Consider the following 23320-nt stretch of genomic DNA (forward strand, 5'->3'; position numbering starts at 1 on the left):
CAGCACTCTAGTCACAGGCATACATTGAAAGCATGGCTGTTTCCAGGACATGGCAAAAATCAGGCAGCTGCTGAGAGCTCATATATGTTTCAAGAATTTGTTAAACTGAAAAGCCAACTCAATCCCTCATTCATTCTTTCTGTTATTGTTCACCAATGGTGAGTTAAGTATTGTGGAAGAAGTAATGCAAGCAGCACACTCTTGAAGGGGAGAAGGTCCCACTGCTTGGACTCAGTGCTCCTACTGCATTTTGGATGCATAGGCTTGCCATCGCCAGCTCAGCTACACACTCACCTGAACCCAGGAATCACCAGTGTCAGTATCATGAAGTCATTGTCAGAGGCTCCTGCTGCTGTGTAGATGTAGTCACCAGCTACTTCCCACCCTGAAACAGCAAACAGAACACCATCTCCATTCAGTGAAAGGGCATTACTTCAGTTGGATATCATTAAATACACAGCTCTATAAACGCTTACATACTTCTTAGAGACACGGGAAGTCCAGTTGCCTGAGGCCAGAACTAGACAATTTAGCATGACGGCCGCTGAAAGCAGGCAGCCCCGTGTCTCCCCTCTCTTTGATCTGGCAACATCTGACAGTACGAGTGGAATGAGAGTCACTGTGCTGTGAACTTCCCCACTGCTTGCAGGGGCAAGAGACCTCACAATATGACAGTGCCCACCCATGCAAGAACTGCCCCAACACCTCAGGTTAATATGTGCCCATGAAGATACCTGCCATTCCCTTATATTCAAAACTGGTTCCACTGAGAACCGTCGTCTCCATGTTTGCTGGCAGCGTGTTCCACCATTTGTATTCAAAGCCTAGAGCTGGTTCAGTCCCAACAGTGCAGTTGATGCAACCTGAGAACAGAAGGAAGCAACATTACAATGCTGGAACTCGGGAGGAGGAATGAACTCCCATGTGGAAGGCCGTCACTAGGTGGCTGGTGGGCGCTAGAAGCCCTTTCTGAAACAAAGAATGAGAATAACCTATATAGAGGCAGGCTTGGCAGCAACATGCTTCAGAGGTGTGCACATGTACATGCCTACTGAACATATACTGCACACATTTTTCAGGTGGAAAAATCCCCTTGGGCAGAGCTTTCCCACTTGATACTAAAGTGGCAAAATGGCCCGGTGTGGTCTAGCCACTATTTTGCGGTATCTTGAAATATGCTAGAAAAAAAGTGTTTTCCAGGACTTATACTGCTACCACAGGATAATATTACCTTGCAGGCCTTTACCAGGAGAGTCATTGCATATTGATTCTTCCATTTGCAAAAGTGGTTGGGTAAGCAAACCCTAAGAATAGGCTGGTAGCCGCCTCTGCAAATTACCAATGAATTTCCTGATAGAAGGGGAGTGCTATATCATGCATTTTTGTTGTTGCTGTTTTTCATCAAGTAAGTGACAAAGAGGAGCTTTCTGTGTAAGGACAAAGCAGCCAGTTCCATGAGCTGTATCCCACCTCACAACTCTGTTGCCATTGGCAAGAATGTGGAATTATCAGCAGCAACAAAGAATAGGAAAATGAAGAGCTCACACAAAGACTTGGCTCCTTTTTATGCCACCTCTGAACGCAGTAAGCATAAATAGCATCAGCTCCAAATCAATAACTTCAGGTTCCCTGTATGCATCCCCACTGACACTGCACAGGTTCCTATTCATTGAAACATTTTAAAGAAAGTAATTCATGTGACAATTTGGCCAGCCAAGAAGGAAAGAACAGAACAGCATTACCAGACCCATTTGAATATGATCCGTATGGGCAGGGCTCGCAGGAACTGGTGTTTGTCTTGAAAAAACCAGGATTGCAAGGTGGGCATGTAGTTTTTATGCCAGAAGCAGGCAATTCTACAGAACCGGGGAGCTCCTCGCTGCAGATCTTTGGTTCGGCCCACTTATACATTAACTGAGTCTGTTGATATAAGAAAGAGATAGGAGCAAACATTTCTACACTTTAATCCACAAAAAGCTGTGCAATGCCTAGATATCTCTTTACATGAACAACAATTACACAGGCTCTCTGCCCATCTGCAAAAAGCATTATGAGGATATTCCAGGAAAGAAGCCCCGACATATTAGCTCCTCCTCCTCTTACTCCCAGGTGTTCTGAGTTCCCTCCCCAAGTTTAGTAATATACTGTCAGTATGAAATGGTCCACATGGGGGTGCTCTTTGCATACAGCAGTGATAAGAAGAGCCTTGCTTGAATTGACCCAACTACCCCAACATTCTGCTTTCACAGTGACCAGGTGCCAGTGCCGGCGTGATACATTTTGCCCCAGAGGGCAGGAGACCCCAAAGTCTGTCACTGCAAGCAATCCTGCACAGGCTTCATTCTCTGAGAGAGGACACAAGGGGAGAAAGTGTTTCTCCCCTTTGTGTCCCATTTCGGCTTCCTTCTCTTGGTGGTGGCGGCATGATGATGGGAAGAACAAGTTTCTCTCCTTCGTCCCTACACACCACCACCAAGAGAAGGAAGCCTGCAGGTTCATGCCACATCCCGCTGTAGCCACTTCTCTCTTCCTGAGGTAGACAAGGAGGTGAGGCCTTTCCAGAGCCACACACCTCTTCGAATAAGAAGAACCCAGCAGCAGTGGGTTCTGCTTATGAAAAGAGGTGGGTAGGCTTAGCCGGCCATGCCACCTTCAGGGCCTGGCTCCTTTATATTCCTGCGTGCTCACTTACTCCTTATGTCCCTGCTTATTAAGGCATGTACAATGCTTTGCAGTACGGTCTTTTCCGTTAAAGGTAAGCTCTATGTCAAAAAGCTAAACAAGAAATTTTCACTATTTAAATGCCACCATCACAAACAAGGAAATCCAGAAGGTGAATTACCTCTCCATTGGTATCACAGGCTGTATGAGTATAAAAATAATCCTTATCTGTGCAAGCTGGGCGTGGCTTGCATGATGCTGAACCTGGTTCTTTATTGAAAAGAGGAAACAATGGTTAAAACCACGTGAAAGAATGAAAGAATCAATCTAGCAACAACTCAGCAGGAACTTCAGAAAGGTGCCATGCCCATCTCACACACATGCCCATATTTTATCTCTGTGTAGCAGGTACTAATCACGGCTACCATAAATCTATTCAGTGTATTTAACTGGAGCAATGAGAAGGGCAGTCTGTGCATGTGTGCAGATGTACAGGTCGTTTCAGGCTTCAGTTCCAACATTTGTTCTCCTAGAAATTGTTAGAAGTCATTTGCCTCGTATTTGCTTAAGACAATTGAATCTGATGGGAACAAAGAACACGTTTTTGTATTATGTTAAAGGAGCAGGCAGTTCCCAGCCTTTTTAGGGTAAGAAAAAGTGGCAGCAATTGATGAGAAAATTGCAGGGATTTTGCCCTGAAGATGGAGCATTTTGTCTTTAAGTTGAATACTCTCTTCCCCATGGAGGAAAGGGGAAACCCAAGGTCCATTGTTTCCCCCTATAGTTTCCAGCAGCCTGGTAAAATGCTTCAAGCATAAGGTTTTGAAGCTGATCAAGTCAAAGTCTTCCTGCATGACAGCAACCAATCAAAATGCCGCAGTCTGACGTGCCAACTGCTGCCACTTCTTATAGGGGAACAGACAACACTGATACTGCACTCGCCAGATATGATGCAAGCCTGAGATAGCTAAGTTGGTAGAACATGAGACTCTTAATCTCAAGAGTCATGGGTTCAAGCCCCATGCTGGGCAAAAGATTGCTGCATTGCAGGGGGTTGGACTAAATGACCCTTGTGGTCCCTTCAAACTCTACAATTCTGTGATTCTAAGCAACAACAAAGAGGAATGAAACTGCTATGAGCCTGTAATTTGAAAGTAACTTTCCAAGTCTTTCTGCAAGGCAGAGTTCCATAGAACTGAGCAAATTATGCTGAAAGCATGAAGGCCCTAACAAAACATACCCCTCATTATGCAGAGAGCAATACATGAGAACGATGCCCCAAATCCAGCTGTGTAAAATTCCTCCAAAAACACAGAACTATGGGTCAAAAATCTGCTTGAGACTTAGACCTACTTTCCATGGAGAGGATAAAAATGTGCCTACATTTAATGGGCTAGATCTTTCCAAACTTTCATTTGGAGAATTCTCTGAAAAAGCTCAAGATTTCCCCAGTAATTTTCCAAAGCTCATACAGATCCAGCCTGGGCTAATTTCTCCACCGTTGCGAGTAATCTTGCTTGCCAGTCCCCACCCCCCACCCCCAACTTTCTCAAACTTATCAAATGCCCAGGGAAGAAGGAAAATGCCACCCAAGTGGGCATGGAAAAGCTGGGGGGGGTTCTCTATGCTTCCAGCTTGCAATAATAAATGCTTCTAAGCATGCCAACACCCTCCAATGATGAAGGGAATTTAAATAACTGCACTTTTTAATGCCTCACTATCAATAAGGTAGGAGGAAGTTAAAACAATATGTCTTGGTGCTTGTGTTAATGGAAACTGCTTAGAAATAGCTTTTGGCAAGGATAGCTAATGGGCTGTCTCCCAGGAGCTCCCATCATCTTTGACCCACTGTCTATGCTGGTTTGGGCTGATTGAGGCTCATCTGGGTGGGCACTACACTGGCTACCCCAGGCTTTTGGTTTCATCTTCACTTACTGTTCTCCCTCCTCTCCCCCTCAGTTTCACATGCTTGTGAATGTTACTGGGAGAAAGAAAATGGTGTGTGTGTGTGTGTGTGTGTGATCAGAGGGTTGATGCCAAATCATTACAAGCCATAGCAAAATCAGTACCCAACACTGCAGACTTAGCCTCTTACAGAAACAGGGGAAAGAACATGGCTACATTAATTACATTTTTGAAGAGGAGAAAGGAGAGCAATTAGTTTTTCTTCGTCGGAGCAGGTGCAATGGGTTCTAAGCTGGCAGGAAGGTTTAGGTAGCATATTCAACTGAACTTGGAAGCTGGGCAAACAGCTGGGGATATGGGATACTTTTGCTAAGTAAAGCTATGGGAATAGACCATAGCTCAGTGGTACTGCCCCTGCCTTGCATACAGAAGGTCCCAAGTTCAATCCCCAGCATCCCCAGGTAGGGCTGGGAGAGACTCCTGCCTGAAACCCTGGAGAGCCACTGCCAGTCAGTGTAGACAATATTGAGCAAGATGGACTCCATATAAAAGCAGCTTCCTATACTCCAAAGTCATAAATCAGCCTCCTTCATAAGTTTTCTAATAATTAGCTAAGGTGCTTACCTGAGTACATTGCTGGCTCGCACTGGTGGCAGGAAGTAGCTGTTTTGCTGGAGTAGGAGTTTGCTGGGCATGGCTGGCAGAAGGAAGAACCTAATTTGGCTGTGTAGGTGCCTGCCTTGCAGGGAAAGCATTCAGAAGTGAAGGCTACTCCTAGGGAACAGGGGGGAGGAAAGGGGTGAGGTTGGATAGCAGTGCAAGAGAGGGAAAAAAACCTTTTAGCCACTGCTGGGCACAATGACAGCTTGCATAGTGGCATCAGACCCGAGACATGCACCAACCAAACACAAACCTGTAATCTCAATGTTCCTCACCAACACAGGCTTGGGAGTTTTGGACCACACAGAGAAGGCTGTTGTTCTCCAAAACAGAACATTGTTGCCCTGACTCAGCTCCACCTGCAAATGTTCAAAGCACAGACAGTTCAAGTCCCAGCTGATACTGAAAGGCTGTACCATTTGGGACTTCAGTACTGAGTCCCAGAAACACACACAGGTCTCCTTCTCCAAGGCCCTGCTGGCCATAAGCACAGTTAAGGAGCTCTGTGCACTTACAGTGTGCGTCTCCCACCCTTTCTCTGTGGTTCTCATCCATCGTGACTCCTCTACAGTTGGCTGGCACTGGTCATTCTGAATCTGCAACAAATGAGAACCTGGGATGAGGATGCACGGGGTAAATAAGTTGATGTGTAGCAGTCAGCTTAAGATATCACAGCAAAATTAACATTTTTGCTGCTGGAGGGCAAAACTCTTTTGTAGGACCAAGTTCTAATGCTGTAGAGAGAATGTATGCATAGCTTTAAAGGCTGGAAAGATAGGCTGCTGTAGGTTTTTCTGGGCTCCTACAAAGTACAAGATGGAGAAAGTACCCTAACTAATCCTCCAGCAGCAAACCTAGAGCACATTGTTCAGAGATTTTTAAGAAGTTAAATGGTTTTGTGTCCATTTTGGCACTCAAGGCAACCATTCCTGTATCTACCCACTTTCTTAAAGCAATGTAGAGGAAGAGCCACTTCTATGAAAGACATTGTGGTAAAATGCACCTCAATACACTTCAGAGTTGTTAAGTTATGTGAAGTGCACTTTAAAGAACACAGTGGTATATGTTAATGGTCCTGGAGATGGTATAAATGTTGGGAAAGTCTTCTTGGCTACTGTATTGTAGTGAATAGGGAGGAGAGGAGATGCCAAAGTAATAATGCTGTTGGTTTTAAATGAGCATCATTATCTTTGAAGCGCTAAAGAAGGGAAACCACTGTATCTTGAAAGGACTGCAAAAATAACTGCTGCCAAAATTCATTTGTCACCGGATGATGTCCAAGAAGGAACAGTTCAGTGGGAGGCTAAATGAATTGCCAGCAACACAAAAACGAACCTCCTTCCATGTTTTCTGGTTTAAATACCAGGAATCCTTGTCCTTGACTGCAACAAGATGCAACATTCATTTTTCAGATAGGCCCAGAAAGTGAAAACTAGTGCAGAGGTGGTCATATAGGTAAAGACAGTGCCCAGAAGAAATCCTCCCTCACTTTGCATGCAATATTAGCAAGGTGGATTGAGTTATAGGAAACATACAAAGAACTCAAAGACGATGCTGCTGTCTTGGTAGATATACTCAAAGGAGACGGTGCCAGATTGCTTCAGATTAACAGCATACACCAGAGTGGCTGTGCACTCATCTGTGTTGGAGGCAATGTAATCTCCCTTAAGACTCCACGTTGACCTGGAACAGAACAAAGAGAAAAGCCCAGCCGTTAAGGGAGTGCTACTGTACAGTTCCAGAGAACAGACACTCCCTAAACATTACAAGAGAGTTACATTAACAGGAGAGATGGGTAAGAAAGCTAAAAGCACAAATGCCAGATGTTACGTCTCCACTGAAATATGGGTGTAATATTTATGAAGGATTCGTTCCACCATTGTAGCTAATATACAAAATTGCCCAGAAACTGCATGATCTCCAGATAAGTCTGTGCCAGGTTTGATTTTATCTGGAGATCAACAACACTTAAGCAGGCTGCACTTAGTTGAGCCATGTTGGCATTTTATACTGACGTATTCAAGTCTACTCCACAATGGTCAGTATATTCCCTGTATATCACACTCTCATTATATGCTAGGCCACAGCATGAGGCTGCAGAATGATAGATGCAATTACAAGGGGACAAAGCACAGGTTCTGTTTTGTGCAATCATTTCTAAAGCAACTGAAGAAGAAAAAAGAAATGCACCCACCCTTATTTTACATCTGTTGTAATGTAAGGCAAAGGTGAAATAGGAATGCGGGGGTCTTAACTAAAATGGAGACCCTTTGCCAATCTGGTTGAAATTTGGCAGGTCTTATAACCTTGGGGGGGGGGATAGCTGAATGTCCCTGTCATGCCATTCAAATAGAAAACCCCAAATTTACAAGCTGGAGATATGTGGTTTATTCTCTCATTAAAGGGAGTGGGAAAATGAAAAGGCAGCAAGCAGAGGTAAGAACCAAAGTGGACGGGTGTTAACCCAAAACTTCCATCTATATCCTTCACATGCTCCAAGACAGGGGCAGATGATGCATCTCTTGTGCCTCTTAGCCCAGTCCTAGTTCTCTTCCCTACCCTGTTTCTCTGCCTACTGTGGAGTAAAATCAGAATCATAGCAAGAAGGGGAAAGGACAGGCAAAGCAGTCGGTGGAGGAACATGCAGGGTCTCAAACTTTAGAGGGGCAGACAGGATCTCAAGGTTGATGATACTGCCCTAAGGGAAACTTGGTTTAATTTCACACATCATCAGTTTACTTAATTCAGAAAGAAATAAAAGAAATTGTGGTGATTATCATCATGCTTGCTTCTAATGACAAACAGTGTCACTTTGGGTGATAAAACTGGATGGAGGTGGAAGCAGGAAAACATGGCCAAGGGTAGCGATGCTGATTTGCCCTGCGCTGATGTGCAGACAGTAATGGGGTGAAGGTGGCTGTAAAGACTTCTGGAAATGAAAGGTAAGAGGCGCCTTTAGCTTCTCTGACAAATGACAAGCATGAAGGAGGGGCAGAGGAGAGAAAACCACGGTGGGTGGTGGTGGTGAGAGGGGAAAGAACTATAAGTCTCTTTCTCTCTGTGTGTGTATTTGTGAGGTCCTCACTGTCATCTAGTTACACATGCCTCTCTTACCATCTGTTCTTCTTCAACCCCGTTCTCCCCCCCCCCCTCATATTATACCTGCCTGTTTTCTTCCAGACTTAAGACAACCCTCCATCCCCCCAAAATTACACTTCCTGATCAATCAGATGTGTTCCACAGCCTGTGAAGCCCATTCCTTCCCCTCAGCTCATCATTTTCAGTCTGAAAAAATATGCAAGGATCTTATTCACTTTGCAGCAGAAGAGAGATAAAAGCTAAAAATACATACTATAAACTGCATACTTTGGGATTTCATACACATTTATGAAAACAAAAAGGCCACTTGCTCCTGTTCTTTTCAGCAAGAGGAACTCAGAACCTTTCACATGCATCGTTGCCACCACTCCATGAAAGGTATCCTGGATCTAAGGCAAACTGGAGGAACCAGACAGACCTTTACTTAATGAGACGAACCAGCAATGGTAATAATCTGCCCCTCTGCTTCTACAACTGTGCTTAGAAGTTTGATGAATAATTTAAGTGATATGAGAAGTAGGTTACATTTGCAAGTTGCACAAACACTTTTCAGCACCATGGTGTTGAGTTTTTTAGCAAAAAACACTCTTTAAAGGACGTCTCCTGCCTGACGAGTCTCAGCTAGCTTATCTTCAGCATCAAAATGATTAAAGCACCAGGCAGGAAAACAAGGTGGCAGTCCTTGGCTCCGCTCATCAGGGCATTTGAGGCCAATGGACAGACTTAAAGCCCCAGAGCTTGTAAAGCAGAGCTAACACACTGTACCCCTTCAAATCCAGGCTTCACAAAATACCCTCACTAAAACAGTTTTAGGCTTAACATCCATTTTCCTATCAGGATTAAAAAGTACAAGTAATCTCAAAACAGGAATGACTCAACTCCAGGCGACTGGGCTATGGCAGAGATCAGCTAGTGCTACTGTGGCAGCTAGGACAGCTATCTAAATTGAGGTCAAGGTGGTATGTTGGCTTCCAATCTTCACTAATGGACCAGAACAGAGACTCCTGTTCTACTGACAACATAGAAAGCTACAGTACAGGCCTATCTTTGTAGAGTGCAATGTGTGAGAGGAGTCATGAGTCAGCCCTGCCCAGACCGCAGACCTGGATTCTTCAAAAGAGGACCAGCATCTTTCAGAAGATCTCCACATTGCCAGTGACCATGAAGAGCCATTGGCTCTGGATATCCCTGCCTCAGAACTGGAGGCCCCCACACCAGTTCCCTTCTAAGCCTTCCTGACCTGGGGAGACAGACACAGGGGCAGGTTTGCATTGCCTCCTATTAACAGACTAGCAGCAAGGAAGAATATAGGCACACTACATGAATTTTCCAAGATGCATGGTTGCTAATTAAATGCACTGGCAGGCTGCTCCAAAACAAAAGGTAAGGGTTAGGTTCCTCCTCCGCGTCACCTTACTCATATGCAGACATTAGCACACCCACATTACACACAGTATCTTTAAAAAGGCTTTGCACCTTTGTGCTAATTATGTGAATGTGGGATCACTGTCAGTGCAGAAGAGAACACAGGAGAGAGGCACTGAAAGCCAATGTGGTTAAAAATCCAACCAGGAACAGGGAAATCCAGGTCCAAAGTCACACTTAGCCATGAAGCTCCCTGGGTGGACCTTGCGCAAGTCACTGTCTTGACCTTAAGGGATAGCTGGATAAAATGGGGGTGGACAGCCATGTATGCCAACCTAAGCTCCTTGGGGAAAGGGTGGGGTGCAGATGCAATTAAGTAGAAAGAATTTTGGTGAGTGTAGATTTGAAGCTTTACATTCCAGCTGAAAAGCAAGTCAGGCAAAACAGCCCTCTTAAGCTTCATGTTCTGAAAGGAACAACCAAAACTCCAGGATAGTGACAAGGAATTTGAGAGGTATTATTGTTAGAGGAATATTGCATTTGAGGAGATGTGTTTCTGCAGGGAGGACACAAACACAGCTGGAGAAACTTCATTTAAGGTGGTCATGTAAGGAAAAGAAAAATCTGTACAGATTCACCAGACCTTAACAACCCTGCTTCATGATTTATATGCTTAATTCCTTGATCGAATGCTTGTTTGAAGTTGATCTGTAAGTTTGTAGCATCTTAGTTCACTCTTGATTCATCCAAATAAGTTGTCTATAGCCTCGTCCTCCAAAGCCACCTCCCATTCCTCCTGCATCCCTCACCTCCAGCAGACAATGACCCACCAACAGTGCAGTATCCCCAAGACGAAGCCTGCTGTCACTGCTGATCACCCCTTTCTACTCCCTGCTGCTGCCCTCCAAAGACAAATCCTTAGCATTGGAGAGGGTACTGCCCCCATGATTCACCCCAACATTCCCTGGATTGGGCCTGCCCCCTCCCAAGCTGCTAGGAGTTTCATTGTTCTCTCACTCCCATATGAGGGTCATCCTCTCCTCAGTCTCCTATGGTCCAGGTCCATAGGTGGCATAAGTGCTGGTCTGGGTCTGTTGGGTGGTTGAGACAGTGGCATCTCAGGATCTTGTGCAGACCTACCCTGTTGAATGGCAGCCACAGCGCCCAGCAAGGCAGCAAGGGGGAGGCCAAACACCATGTCCATGAGGGCTACTGGGCCTCAGAGGCGCAGCATGCATGTGAGCAGAAGACAGCTCAAGTGCTGTCCATGGTGCTGATCTTTGTGCCTGGCAACTCTCCCGAGACATACTCACTGAAACCAGAGTGCAGAAAGGATGCAACTCATCCACAAAGAGAATGCACACCCATCTCTGGGATACATTGGGGAGAGGCTGAGCTGGTTGGACAGCCTCCATAGCCACAGCCACAGCCACACCTTCCTCCACTGGTGCTGGCACTGCACCACCACCTCCCCTGCAAGATCCCTGGGAATCGAGGCCACTGATACATTACCGACATCACTCTGGCTGTTGTCCATGTCTTTGATGGGGTATGGGCAAGGATCTTCTTACCTGCCCCCAAGGCTTTGTTCAAAGCCTCCATTAATATCGCACCAGAGCAGATTAGTTCCCAGGCTCATTTCCTGATGGCACCAAAGGTGTCATTCCATCGCTTGCAGGTGGAACCTGTCATGCAATGGTGGAGGCAGAGGGAGCCAATCCTCTCAAATGCACTTATGTGCCACTTTCTCTGTAACTCCAGATAGGCAAAATTATAGGGCACACTGTACCACCCATGTGGTGATCAAATGGGTGTTCAAAAAGCTGAAGATGAGACACTGGTGCTTCCATGACTTGATCCCATAAGAAAGTCACCAAAGCAGTGCAACCCATCACAAGCTGCCCATGGTAGAAGATGTTGCTGGGCAGAAACCCCTGGCAGGGTATGGAATGGGAGGATGATGGAGGCTGCACAGGCAAGTGATTTTTCAGCCCAGAACATTAGCAAATCCTGCGGAATTCTGCAGCCTTCTGAATGCACCCCCAGCTATCAATCACTGTGGCTTTCCACCACTTCTCCTTTCTTCCTGTGGCTGGGCCCCTCCCAGCAACTCTTCCTCCCCTCCTCCAGCTACTTGCTCCCACCACAGTTCCACATCTTTCATCCCTTTATTAGCTCCATCAGCTGCTGTTTCCTAATGCTTGGTGCCCCTCTGGCACCCACCAGAACACTTACTCCCCTGGATGTGAACCCACTCATTACCCCCACTAACACGGAGGTCTGCTCCCTGCAGTTTGCTGTGTTGGTTTTCCTCCTTCCCATTACCTCTGGATTTGGTTTCTCTCCTAGCACTATTGAGCTTGGGTCCCTGCCTTCACCCCAGGTTGGTGTTTTTCCCCTCCCTTTCCACCACACCTCCTGTCTCTATTGCTGAGGGTAATCCTGCCCCCAGTTTTGGGGTTCTCCACAAGGTTAGCTGCTGGTGGGTGCATTTTCACCTGCCCAGCAATCTGTGGGTGGGCAGATGTATTTCTGCTGGTGTGGAGTCCCCCCCCCAAGCAATATAGGCAGTTTTTCACTGGGGGAGGCCTACTTATGTCTCATCCAAACCTTTCCCAGTCAGGGAGATATATAGTGGTCTGGACTGCTTGAGCAGAGATCTCAGAGCAGAACGTAAAACAAGGCATGTCAAGAGAAATTAAAATAACTGACAACAAATCTTCTCTATATACTATTTGACTAATAGTATTCTTCATAATTAAAAAGATGCAAACTAGAAGTGACAGGCGAAATTGGGGAAAAAATAATGTGCTCATTAAAATTGAATGGAGATTCATATTAAAAACCTGCAGTAGAAGTTATTTTTCCATCTTCTTTTACTGCTAAGAAGGAAAAACTGAAATTTCAAAGATGGCCTTTAAATGAAAGAAATAATACACAGCTCCCCTGGCACACATTTGCCTTTACATAAAGGCATCTAATGTTAAAATTATTCCTTTTCCTTTAGCACTTTGTACCCATTTTGCAAAATATTGATTTCCTACCCCCTATAGTTTTGTCACTTCCAAGGGGGAGAAATTAGAATAGAAAATAAAGCTATTAAATACTGGTTTGAACTGATTTTACAAACTAACCACATTACAATACTTTAGGAAATTACTGAAAAATAATGCTGGTACATTTCTGCAGTGAAGTCTGTTTAATTTTAAATGTTTTTAAAAACCCAATACTGCTGTGCACTGTTCCTGGGGCTATAATTCATAAAGCAATAAAAATGTCAGAATCTAGTAATGTACTTTTTTATTTAGAAATTAAGTGGCTGTCTGTTTTGTAAGCAAACAAATCCCTGGACTTAAAAATGAGAAAGTCACAATATCTGTTCCCTGGGTAAAAATTAGCAGGTCAAAATAACCCAGTGGGAGCAATGACAGAATCTGCTATTGCAATTAAAACTTAATCAACTGTCTGTATCTTACCACTGTGTGACCATACCAGTCAGGAACCCGGGCTTTCCTTTTAAAAACCAAACCAAAGTGAGAGTCTAGTCTATATGGCTGCAAAATGAGTGAAATCTCAGGTGCAAAGGGGAAACAGAATTTCAGCTGGCAGGAAATGGGGATTCAATGCATTATATATCCTCTTTGTCTCTTATGATTAGGGGAAGCAAACTGAATTATGCACAGTAAGTAAATATATGCAATATGTATTTAATTTACTTAACCCTGGTGAAGAATTCTGGTCACTTTGGGAGAATTTACACACTCTCACTCACACACAGAGTGCCAAATGTCAGAAATGCTAGGGTGCTCGTGCACATGAACTTACCATTTCATCTATATACCAGGGCTGGCCCACCTATGAGGTAAGGTGAGGAAGCCACCTCAGGCAGCAAGATCCACAAATGCAGCAAATCCGGCCTCAAAAAAATGCATTGTCCATTGCTGCTGCCATGGGGGCAGCAACAGCTATGACAGGCTACTTGGATGCTGGATCTGCATCCTCCTCCTCCTCCTCAGCAGCACCACCACACTGCCTCTACTGCATGCTCTCAGCAAATAGGAGGTGCTGTTGGTGCCCTCCCACCCCTAGGAAGAAAATGACAGGGACTGCCCTTTGGGATCTCCTGGCTCTGTACTGGCCCAATGTGATTCAGAGTGGGCCTCCTTCCTCATGCAAGACCCCTCCCCCTCCCCTGCTGTAGATAATCACTCACCCCCTTGTTCCCTGGCATGGGGGAGCACCATTTTGTGGTTCACCTCCGATGCCAAAACGCCTTGGGCCAGGCCTACTATAGACACAGTGCAGCAACTGATCAAACTTAGGGAAGAGAATATTTCCCTTTTCCATCCCATCCCATCGCTATTCTCTGGGGTTGCTCTGTTCCACATCCTGCTTTGCCTGCCTTTTGGTTTGGCTTGGAGAATTCTAAAGTTAGTTTTTTACTTGGCACATTGCTCAATTTGCCGTTCATGGCTCTTCCTCCCCCCCCCCTTAAGTGACTAATGCACACCAGCACATATACATATTGATTAAATCATAGTTTAAAATTGAACCTTGATGCAACCACATCAGGATTCCTTTTTTGCACAGAGATTTAATCCATATGCATACATGCTGATGTGAATCACCTAGCTGTGAGGAGGGAGGGGAAGCTACAATTGAGAATGGCATCAACTGAGCACGTGCAGCAGTCTGGAAATCAAAGGCAGGAGACTAGCAAGATACTGCTCCAAAAACAAGACTGGGTAATTCAGACCCTCAGGATCTGTGGAGAAATTCACAAGCACCCCCACTTAAACAACGTGTTTAGCTTTTAGAATCAGCAGTCTATGTGATAATGATGTGCTCTAGCAGAAATGAAAGCAACAAGCTCACTCACATGCTGCAGTTTCCCAAGGACTCTGAGTAGCTGTAATCAATTTCAAGGTTGGTTGCTTTGTTGTCAAAACCATGGGGCAGCTCATCCCACTCGTCGAACCTGATGCCAGTGCCCAGAGAATATGTGCCCTCTGCACACGGCATGCATGACTGGTTCTTCATGTCCAAGAATTCGCCAGCTTTGCAGGAAAATGCTGAAATGCGGAAGAGAAAAACTGATCAGGGGAAAAGGACAAATGAAAACCAAACAGAGACTTTCTTGAGTGATTTCTAGCATTTATATAACATGCTGCCCCAATGCATTTGCCCTGGGCAGACTGAACTGTGGGGATCTGTGGGTTGCCACTTAATAAGAATCACAAGTTGGGAGAGTCCTACTGTGCTCATGTCCTTCTTCTGTTTCCCATACGCATCCAGTTCACCACTGGTGTAGCTTCTTATACAATTTCAAACCACAGTTCCCTACAACATCCAGACTCCAAGAATTGTGGTTTGCTTAAAATTCATTGAATGAGAACAAACCAAGATGTAACTATGGTTCCTAATCCTGGTTTGCTCATTAACTAGTATAGGATCTGGCCCCTGTGGGAATCTGTGGGGCTTTGGATCCAACAGACTCACAGCCTCTGGTGCCCTGCAATGTCCCATTTCAAGGCTTTCTGTGGTTTATTGCCAATGGGAAAACCCACCAGCAGAAGCTTCCCACTTGTCAGAGAGAAGCTCAGGACCTCTGGCATAGCAGAGCACCATCAGCAATGGAGAGGCAATACTGCACCATCCTCCCACTCCCCCAGCCATTAACATTGGGGGGGGTGTCCAAATTTGTATCTAAGTGCATCATTACAAAATTTCAGCAACATGTCAATTTCAAGTCACGTATGCCAATGCTAACTTTGTGTGTGGGAAGTTAACATACACAAAATACAGGCAACTCTCCTGTGTGGGGGTTGCATTCCAGGTCATTGCACGTGTCAGCAGTTGCAAGTAAGCCCGTTCCATCCCCTCCTGGGGCCAAAAGCAACACAGGCATTGGTGGTTGCACAGCAATCAGATGCACGAAAAATGGTCACCGCCTGCATTCAAGGATATTCTAAGCATGAAATTGGTATCTCTCTCTTCTGAATGTTCAACTATTAACAGGGGTAGACCTCATTTTAACACACTGTATGATGTGACATCTCATGCCCCACGGCTCAACGTGGCTCTGGAGCCTCCAGTTGGCTGGAATAAACCATGTAAAGGGAAGGTGTGGTGACAGCAGTCATAGCTTACAGCATTTTGTGCCTTTGATGGGGTCTGGCAAGCCGGTGCAGAGTCCTGGGTTGTGCGGCACAGCTACTCTCCATCTGGAGCCTTGGCTGTTACATGCTGTGTATTCATAATGGTATTCAGACTGAAAGAGAAAGTGCAGGGGTGAAATAACACCGTGTGCATTTAGCACCAATGATAGATGCTTTCCCACTTATTATAGAAGATTGGCTCTCCACAGGACATCACGTTATTATGCTCAGAGCTGCAGAATTTTGCACAATAGGAACATGTAAACTAGATTTGGTGGCCCCAACATTAAGGTAGTACACTAAACGTGCCACGGGCTGGTCTATCCTATAGACACATGCAATTCTATTCTCTAGAGCAGCTACTTCTAATTTATACTGAGAGAATAAACTGGACTTTTATAATCCTATGCATATGCCTACAAATTCCAGAATCAAGGCAGTTTTGAATAACTGTTCTGTTGATAACAAGCCAGACCTTAAAGCAGATGAGATTCCATTTACTAAGCACAAGCCCATTTCCAGAGAAGGTGTTTATGCCACTAGAAAGAAACTGTGCTGGTACTGTAGTTGTGCAGAGTATGAACAAATGTTATCCAAATCCATAGTAGAGCCAGGGTACATGAGAGCTCCAGTTACCTTACTACGTGCAGCAAAATCCCATTTCCCCAACTCCTGGCACAGGTCTACATGTTAGGAGAAAAAACACAGGATTCACAACCCCATGTTTTCTTTAGAAGGGAAATGCTAGCTGGGTGGCATTTTCAAGCGAGAGAAAATAGGGAGTGCTCTTCCTATACCTATTTGATTTGGCTTTGCAAAACATGAGATCACACACAAAGCCTGGTGCAGGGAAGGCATCCTTTGCTCCCTGAATCATTTCTGAGTTATGCAGAGCAAGGTGGTAGAATCCAGGGGCAGGGATTGTTGTGGTTGCTGTTGTAGTTGTGGTTGTTGTTGATTTTATGAAGCATATTTATTCAGAACTGCTCTAAATTCTCAGGGCTCCTCTAGATTCTAAATATTTAGCAAACAAAGCTATGTTTATCCTAGCATTATTAGGGATTAGTGTAACAAAACTGGTTGTTCATTAAACAGGTTCCTGGAGAAACCCGGATATAAAGTGTTGCCTAAAAGGCAAAACAATATTTCTTTAGTTCTCTAAACATATGGAGTACTGGAGTATTTGACCAGGGCCAGAGAGAACGGTTCTGGAAATGAGCCAAGTCCACCAATTCTCTCATGAGTCACCTGACCAAGTAATGCGCTCTCTGTTTCTTTGCGATGAAGGCATACAGGGCTGTTCTACATATTTATTCTGAGGCTGATCTACCGGTATATATTTATTTTGGCATTTCCTACTTGCTATGATGTAGCCATTCTCATTTTAGTAGAAAATGCAAACGTCATATTTTTAATCTGTTTAATGGACTCTGTGTTCATTCTATACATTTCATATGTACCATATTCAGTTCTGCTGTTAGCCACTAATATTAACTAACTTAATTAAGATTAATCAATCCTACTGGGCAACTGCTCTTCTTCCTCTCTTAACAGCGACTCTCCTTTTTGTGTCCAGCTTCAAACAGTAAATATACCTAATTTTCATTTATAAAAAGAAAAAGTTATTCCTTCAGAGGTAGTAAGATGCATTAAAATGTGTGGTATGTAGTACACAGCCTTAGCCTTGGTTTTCTGTTTGGTGCCAGGTGAGGACCTTTTTATTTGCCCAGGTCTTTCAGCTTGTTTGCGTTTCATCATGCTGGAATGTTGCCTTCTTTATTGGCAACATATTGTACAGTTTGATATTCACAGAATCGTAGACTTGTAGAGATGGAAGGGACCCTGAGGGTCACCTTGTCCAACCCCCTGAGATGCAGGAATCTTTTGCCCAATGTGGGGCTCGAACCCACAACTCTGAGGTTAAGTTGCATGCTCTACTGGCTGAGCTATCACACTGTCATTGTATATTATTGTTTTAATTCTTATGAGCTGCTCTGAGAGCCTTGGCCGAAGAGCAGCCAACACGCAAACAAATCAAATAAATCAAAAATCCTTCCCATAAAAACAATCTTGACTTTTGCTTGGGACAAAAATACAGCAAACTACCTTGTTTAGGATCTATCTTGCTTCAGAATCTAGATGCTGTAAGAGAGAAGCTTGTTCTGCTCCCCGACAAGAACAAAGGCCTGCTTGCAAATGCATTGCTAACTTTCTTAGGAACAAATGTAATTAATATCATACATTTGCTTAATAGCAAATGCAATCTCCAGCTAAGTCCCCGAGTGGCTAGGTTAACATGCTTTTTATATGTTTTTCTTATAAAAAAATTCTTTATAATGTGTTCTATTGTCCCTGAAAGGGCTGGCCCAAGACATTTTGCTGCCTGGGGTAAAAGGCACTCTGGTGCTGTCCATTCTATGTAGAGAAGCCAACTGGACCGTCTCTTGAATCTGACTTCAACACTAGCAAAGATGGCGCGCTCCACCACATCCCATGGGGCATGCAGGGTAGACCACGTGGTGCACACCTACCTCTATCCTCCAGCTTCTCACTGCCACACCACCACCCACACAGCATGTGCTACCTGAGGCGGCTGCCTCACTCTGCCTAACGTCAGATTCTGGTCCCCAACTACCTTCCTTGTGATCTAATGCTACTCATTTCATTTGTAGCTGCATTCTTCTAAAAGCTACAGCGAGCCAGAAAATCGCATTCTGGCTTGGGATTGCATTATTTGGATACAGCAATATTTATGAGCCAATGTAGTGTAGTCGAGAGAGCGTTGCACGAAAACCGGGGAAATCAGGGTTCAAATATGCCCCCCCTCCCAGCTATGAAGCTCACTGGGTGCTGACCTTGGGGTCAGTCGCTGCCTAACCTACCTCACAGGGTTGTTGTGAGGATAAAATGAGGGAGGAGAACTATGTACAGCACCTTCCACTCTTTGGACTGTTGGGATATAAATGTAAAAAAATAATGCATAATAGGAGGGAAGACCCTTCAAAATATTAAAGTATCTTGGAATGTAGAGGACTGGAGTCAGAGAACCAGGCGTGCACTCCCAATTCCCAGTTCATCCCAGAATTCCAGCATTTACGGTAATGTGGGGAAGGGAGGCTTCTTTGAAAGGAAAAAAAATGCACCACACCATCCCCATACCATTCAGGGTCAGAGTTGGCTGTGCCATTTTGTGGACAAAGGTGCTTTGGTGTTAAGCATAATTCCACGCAGCGATTAGGTCCAGGTTGGCAGTTTGCTCACGCATCACCTGACATGTAGATTAATCTCTTTTCTGTTTGTAATACATGAAGTAGCCCTACGTGAAACAGCGGCAACAAAAAGGCAGCCTTTTGTAAAAGTTTCCCAGATGTTAATTTTATCAGGATTGATGAAAGCCGGTTTTTTGCTTTCTGTGGACACCTCCTGCCCTGCCCTTCACTTATCTTTGACTGTGTTCCACACATCCATATGGAGGAACAGCTGCTACATGGGTAAAGTGTTCCCTGCTAATCACCTTGAAAACCTGACACCTTCCTCTGTGCAGAGGCCAGGGAGGGATGTTTATGCAGAAGTTAAGCTAATGCTCAAAGCAAATGCAGCCGGCTGGAAGAGTTAGCCTTAAAGCCTGGCAAAAATCACCTTTTGTGTTAAGCTGCAAGTTGAGCACCTTATCTTCCCACTCCCCCCCCCCAATTTAAATAGTAAGGAAATGAATAGATTATAATCTGTTTAGAAATAAGGTTCTAAGATTTCCTCATTATTTCTTTTTTTTTAAAAAAAACACCTAATTATTTCTAACACCCAAATCTATATACCTGAGAAAAAGCTCTGCATTTGAACAAAGACACGTAGGGCAGCTGCATAAGAGCAATGATGTTGCTGAGAAACCCCTGCTTTTGTTCTTACAGCCTGTGTAGTGTCAAACTGCAGTCCTCTGCAGACCTTCAAAGTGCCTGCACAGTGACAAACAGGATTACCACCATCCCCTTCATGGAGCACCTGCTGGTTCCACCTGCCATCCACATGTTTGACTTAAGGCAGTGTATGCAAAAAAGCTTGCTTGCAATCAACTTAATATGCACAGACCTCTGCACAATCTGTACATGCAAACCCAGAGCTCCCAAACTAAGAGGCTCCTATGAAAACCAAGAAGTGGTACGAGAATCAAATCTTTTAAAGATCTGATGAAGCAACTGACAGAAAGAAAGAATCTGAAGCAAATAATGGGGCCTCTGTTTGACATAAGCATAAATTAATCAGAAAGGGAGCTGTCAAATGAGGCAAAAGCACACACAAGTCAGGCAAAAGGATGCAAGATTTCTCAAAGAAGCTAACTTTAAAGGGCTGTGAGAGAGACAATAAAACAGCAGGAGAAATTCAGCGCTGATAAAGACAAGCATGGAAGTATATCAAAAGAAAAGCTCAAAAATGGTAAGCAAACATAAATAATGAATTGCAATTTAATTAGGATGCAATCCCATACTGAAGATTTGACAGCTTTCGACTTTGGCAGAAGCCTCCACCTCTCTTCCCAGAACCTTATCTGGTACAGTATCTCACCTTGGAACTTCAGGCCCAAATGCCAAGTTACCTTCTGCTCCCACAACTGGAGATGCAAGGACACAGCACCCCACACAGGTAAGCAAGTTAAAGAAAAACCCTTCCTGTAATGTATAACCGTTGCAGCGGCCTCCCATGTCTCCCCCACGCCTTTCATAGTACATAAATACTGTGTCTTGTTTGAACCGTCTTGCCCTCCCCAAGATCAGTGCTCTCTACATAGAGGAGGTACTCATTCTCACACCCAGGTGAACTCTTCATTGGCAAAGGCCAGGCACTCCTTTCCAACTCTGTTGGCAAGGCTATAAACAAGCATGAGAGGGTTTTGCTCTTCTTTTATACAGAGCAAAAAGGAGAGAAAAAATGAGTACGGTAAATCAAAGGATTTTGCTGAACTTGTTCAAGGAAAAAGTTTAGTTCTTCAGCACCTTCATTTATAGTGCAAACATGATATATTTTTCCTCCTGCTTAACTTAAATTCAGAAGGCTTATTTAGCTTTGTTGCAGAACAAGCTTTGGAGTTTTGTGACATGTTAAACAATGTTTTGGCACTCTATTAGCATTTTCTTAAACTAATAAGAGACAAAGGGCTCATGAAAATATAGAGCCTTTCTCAAACACCATTTAAATTAGATCTAGCTAGTGTGTAAAAAGTGATTTTGTTCCTAGGCTGATGAACAGCAAGTGGTTCAAAATAGCAATTGAAAACAAGCCAAGCCTTTGAAGTTTCACAGCACTTGAATATCAGGGAAGGGAAAAGGTAAGACAAGAGTTATTATATTAAGACTGTTTGACAGGGAAGGTTTTTGAAATCCCTTGATCTTTCTCAGCACATCCAGTTTTTACAGAAAGGTGCAGCCACACACATTTTCTTCTAGAGCAGTATATGCCACTTGATCACAGAAGAACTATCAGACTTTGGAAGAAAATGCATTTTAATACAGGAGAAAATGCTATGGGTTTTGTGCTTTTAAAAAAGCACCCAGTATTTTCCTCAACCAAATACAAATATGTGCACCACCAAGGACTGCAAAACTTTTGCCATGTAAAACTTCTGCAGGGAGTATGTCACTACTCTGCTCCCTGTCCCCGCAACCAAAAAGTGTTGGAGATTATGTACTTGGCTTCATTTTAGTTTCATCACGTCTACCATCACAACGTACATAATAGAAAAAGGTTAATGAATGTGTTCAAGAAGGGAGAGGGACAGAGGCTGAACCTAGAGAGTGAACTACTCAGGAGCAGAGCCATGGAAAATGCATGACCCAGTGACAAAAACACACACACTTTTTCAGTACTTGCTCTGTGTGGTGTAAGTGGACTGCACATCTGCCCATGGAACAATGCTGAGTGGAACCCCCAGTCTTCCAAATCACAGGCACTCAACAGGGCTAAACATCACCCTCCAAATAGAGATGTGCAGAATGTCACTTGGAGGTGGCGCTTGAAACTATGGTCAGCAGTGCAAAGCTGGGGGCCAAACTTGGCAACGGATGGTTGAAATTAATGTGCCTAGCTTTCTTATAATTTGTGGCCGAGGGGTGATCAGGATTTGGACCCTGTACCAAGGGGCAGTTAACAGTGTCTGTCAGCCATGTTCCTGGCAAAAATCGTTCTTGCCCCGTGCCCCAAAAGCTGCTATTTGAACCAGGAGGGAAAGTGCTACTGGCATCAAAGGGAAGCTTCCCTCCTTGTCATGTCTCGTGTCCCTTTCCATCCCTGTACTGATGTCTGCACGTGTACCCTGCAAACATGTAAAGAGAAATACAAGAATGGAAAAGGACAAAAAACAAACTAACATGGAACAAAAGGCAATCGTTTGGGCTCAGCCCAAGAGATTTGGCCCAGATCCCTGCCCTTATCTGTATGCACAGTGGCACAGAATTCTCATTACTGGTTGAAGCAGAGAACAGGGCAGTGCATTGCTCTCTTTCAGCCTATGCAAGCAATTCCCGGCAGCCAGCTTCCAGTATTTTTAAAACATTTCACTGGGATAGTAAAATTCTTGAAGGAGGAAAAATTACGTAGTAAGTACAATTCCAGATGAAGCTCAGAAGGGCTACAACAAGTGCTACTTTTCTGTAATGAAATTCAAGTCCAAGGGGTCTCAAGTGTAACAGCTACAAGTTGAGCTTCCAGGCTGGATCCACCGTCTTTTAACTGAACCTGCAGAGGCTCAGCTGCTGAGCACTTGCTTTGCAAACGTGCCACCCCAAGACCGAGAAAGGCCTCTGTGGGAGAGCAATTCCCAGTCACGGTTAATGATGCTGAGTGAGATGCACCGCTGCATCCCAACCACCTGCACTTGTTTAATGGGTACAGTGCCTTCCCTCCCACCCTTCACTCTGTCTGCTTAATTCAAGCTATTGTCAGAATATCCTCCAGACCTATCAATTTGCCTCTTTGAATGCCAGGGGGTTTTGTGGGGGGCGGGGTTTGCTTTAATTTTTGCTTCAGTCTTATATGCAGCAGCATTCAGCATTTTGAATTAGATATGGAGCTAGAGCAGCCTACAATGCTTTTAAAGCTAACTGTTTGTTGGATGTAAAAAATATGTGGGAACACAAAGTCAAGCACTCAGTTTCATGCATTCTGTCACTTAAACACCCAACTGAGATTGCAACCTGTGCTTTTTTGATTGCAGAGAAATGTATGTTTTTACCTGGCAAAACACCGAAGGACAAGCCATTAGCAGCTCACATATATTCAGTCGTGTCTGGATGTTACACTAAACCACTGTTTAAAAGCAATGTGAATGAGTCTACCTTCCTTCAGGGCTCTCCCCACCTACCCACAGCTAAAAGAAGGAACATATAAGCTCTTGCTTTGCTTTCAGTAAACTATGACTTCCTGCGTTGTCAAAACTGAGAATAGTAGTTTAACACTAACTATGGTTAGGGTTTTTATATAAA

The 23320-nt window shown here is 44.3% G+C and overlaps 1 protein-coding gene across 3 annotated transcripts in view; it reads right to left on the reverse strand.

The window, feature by feature from the left end:
• ELAPOR1 (endosome-lysosome associated apoptosis and autophagy regulator 1) overlaps positions 1-23320 on the reverse strand; it is a 64086-nt gene that overhangs the window by 13317 nt on the left and 27449 nt on the right. For all 3 annotated transcript variants that reach the window (XM_053392875.1, XM_053392874.1, XM_053392873.1), the window contains exons 2-11: positions 15841-15961; positions 14570-14762; positions 6762-6909; positions 5742-5822; positions 5480-5585; positions 5191-5340; positions 2843-2931; positions 1743-1920; positions 735-863; positions 295-385 (exon numbers count right to left, since the gene is read on the reverse strand). In XM_053392875.1, coding sequence (XP_053248850.1) covers positions 295-385; positions 735-863; positions 1743-1920; positions 2843-2931; positions 5191-5340; positions 5480-5585; positions 5742-5822; positions 6762-6909; positions 14570-14730 — 1133 coding nt within the window. In that variant the 5' untranslated portion in view covers positions 14731-14762; positions 15841-15961. The remainder of the gene's footprint in view (positions 1-294; positions 386-734; positions 864-1742; positions 1921-2842; positions 2932-5190; positions 5341-5479; positions 5586-5741; positions 5823-6761; positions 6910-14569; positions 14763-15840; positions 15962-23320) is intronic.

The sequence above is a fragment of the Podarcis raffonei genome, chromosome 6 (assembly GCF_027172205.1).
Source record: "Podarcis raffonei isolate rPodRaf1 chromosome 6, rPodRaf1.pri, whole genome shotgun sequence".
Taxonomy (NCBI): domain Eukaryota; kingdom Metazoa; phylum Chordata; class Lepidosauria; order Squamata; family Lacertidae; genus Podarcis; species Podarcis raffonei.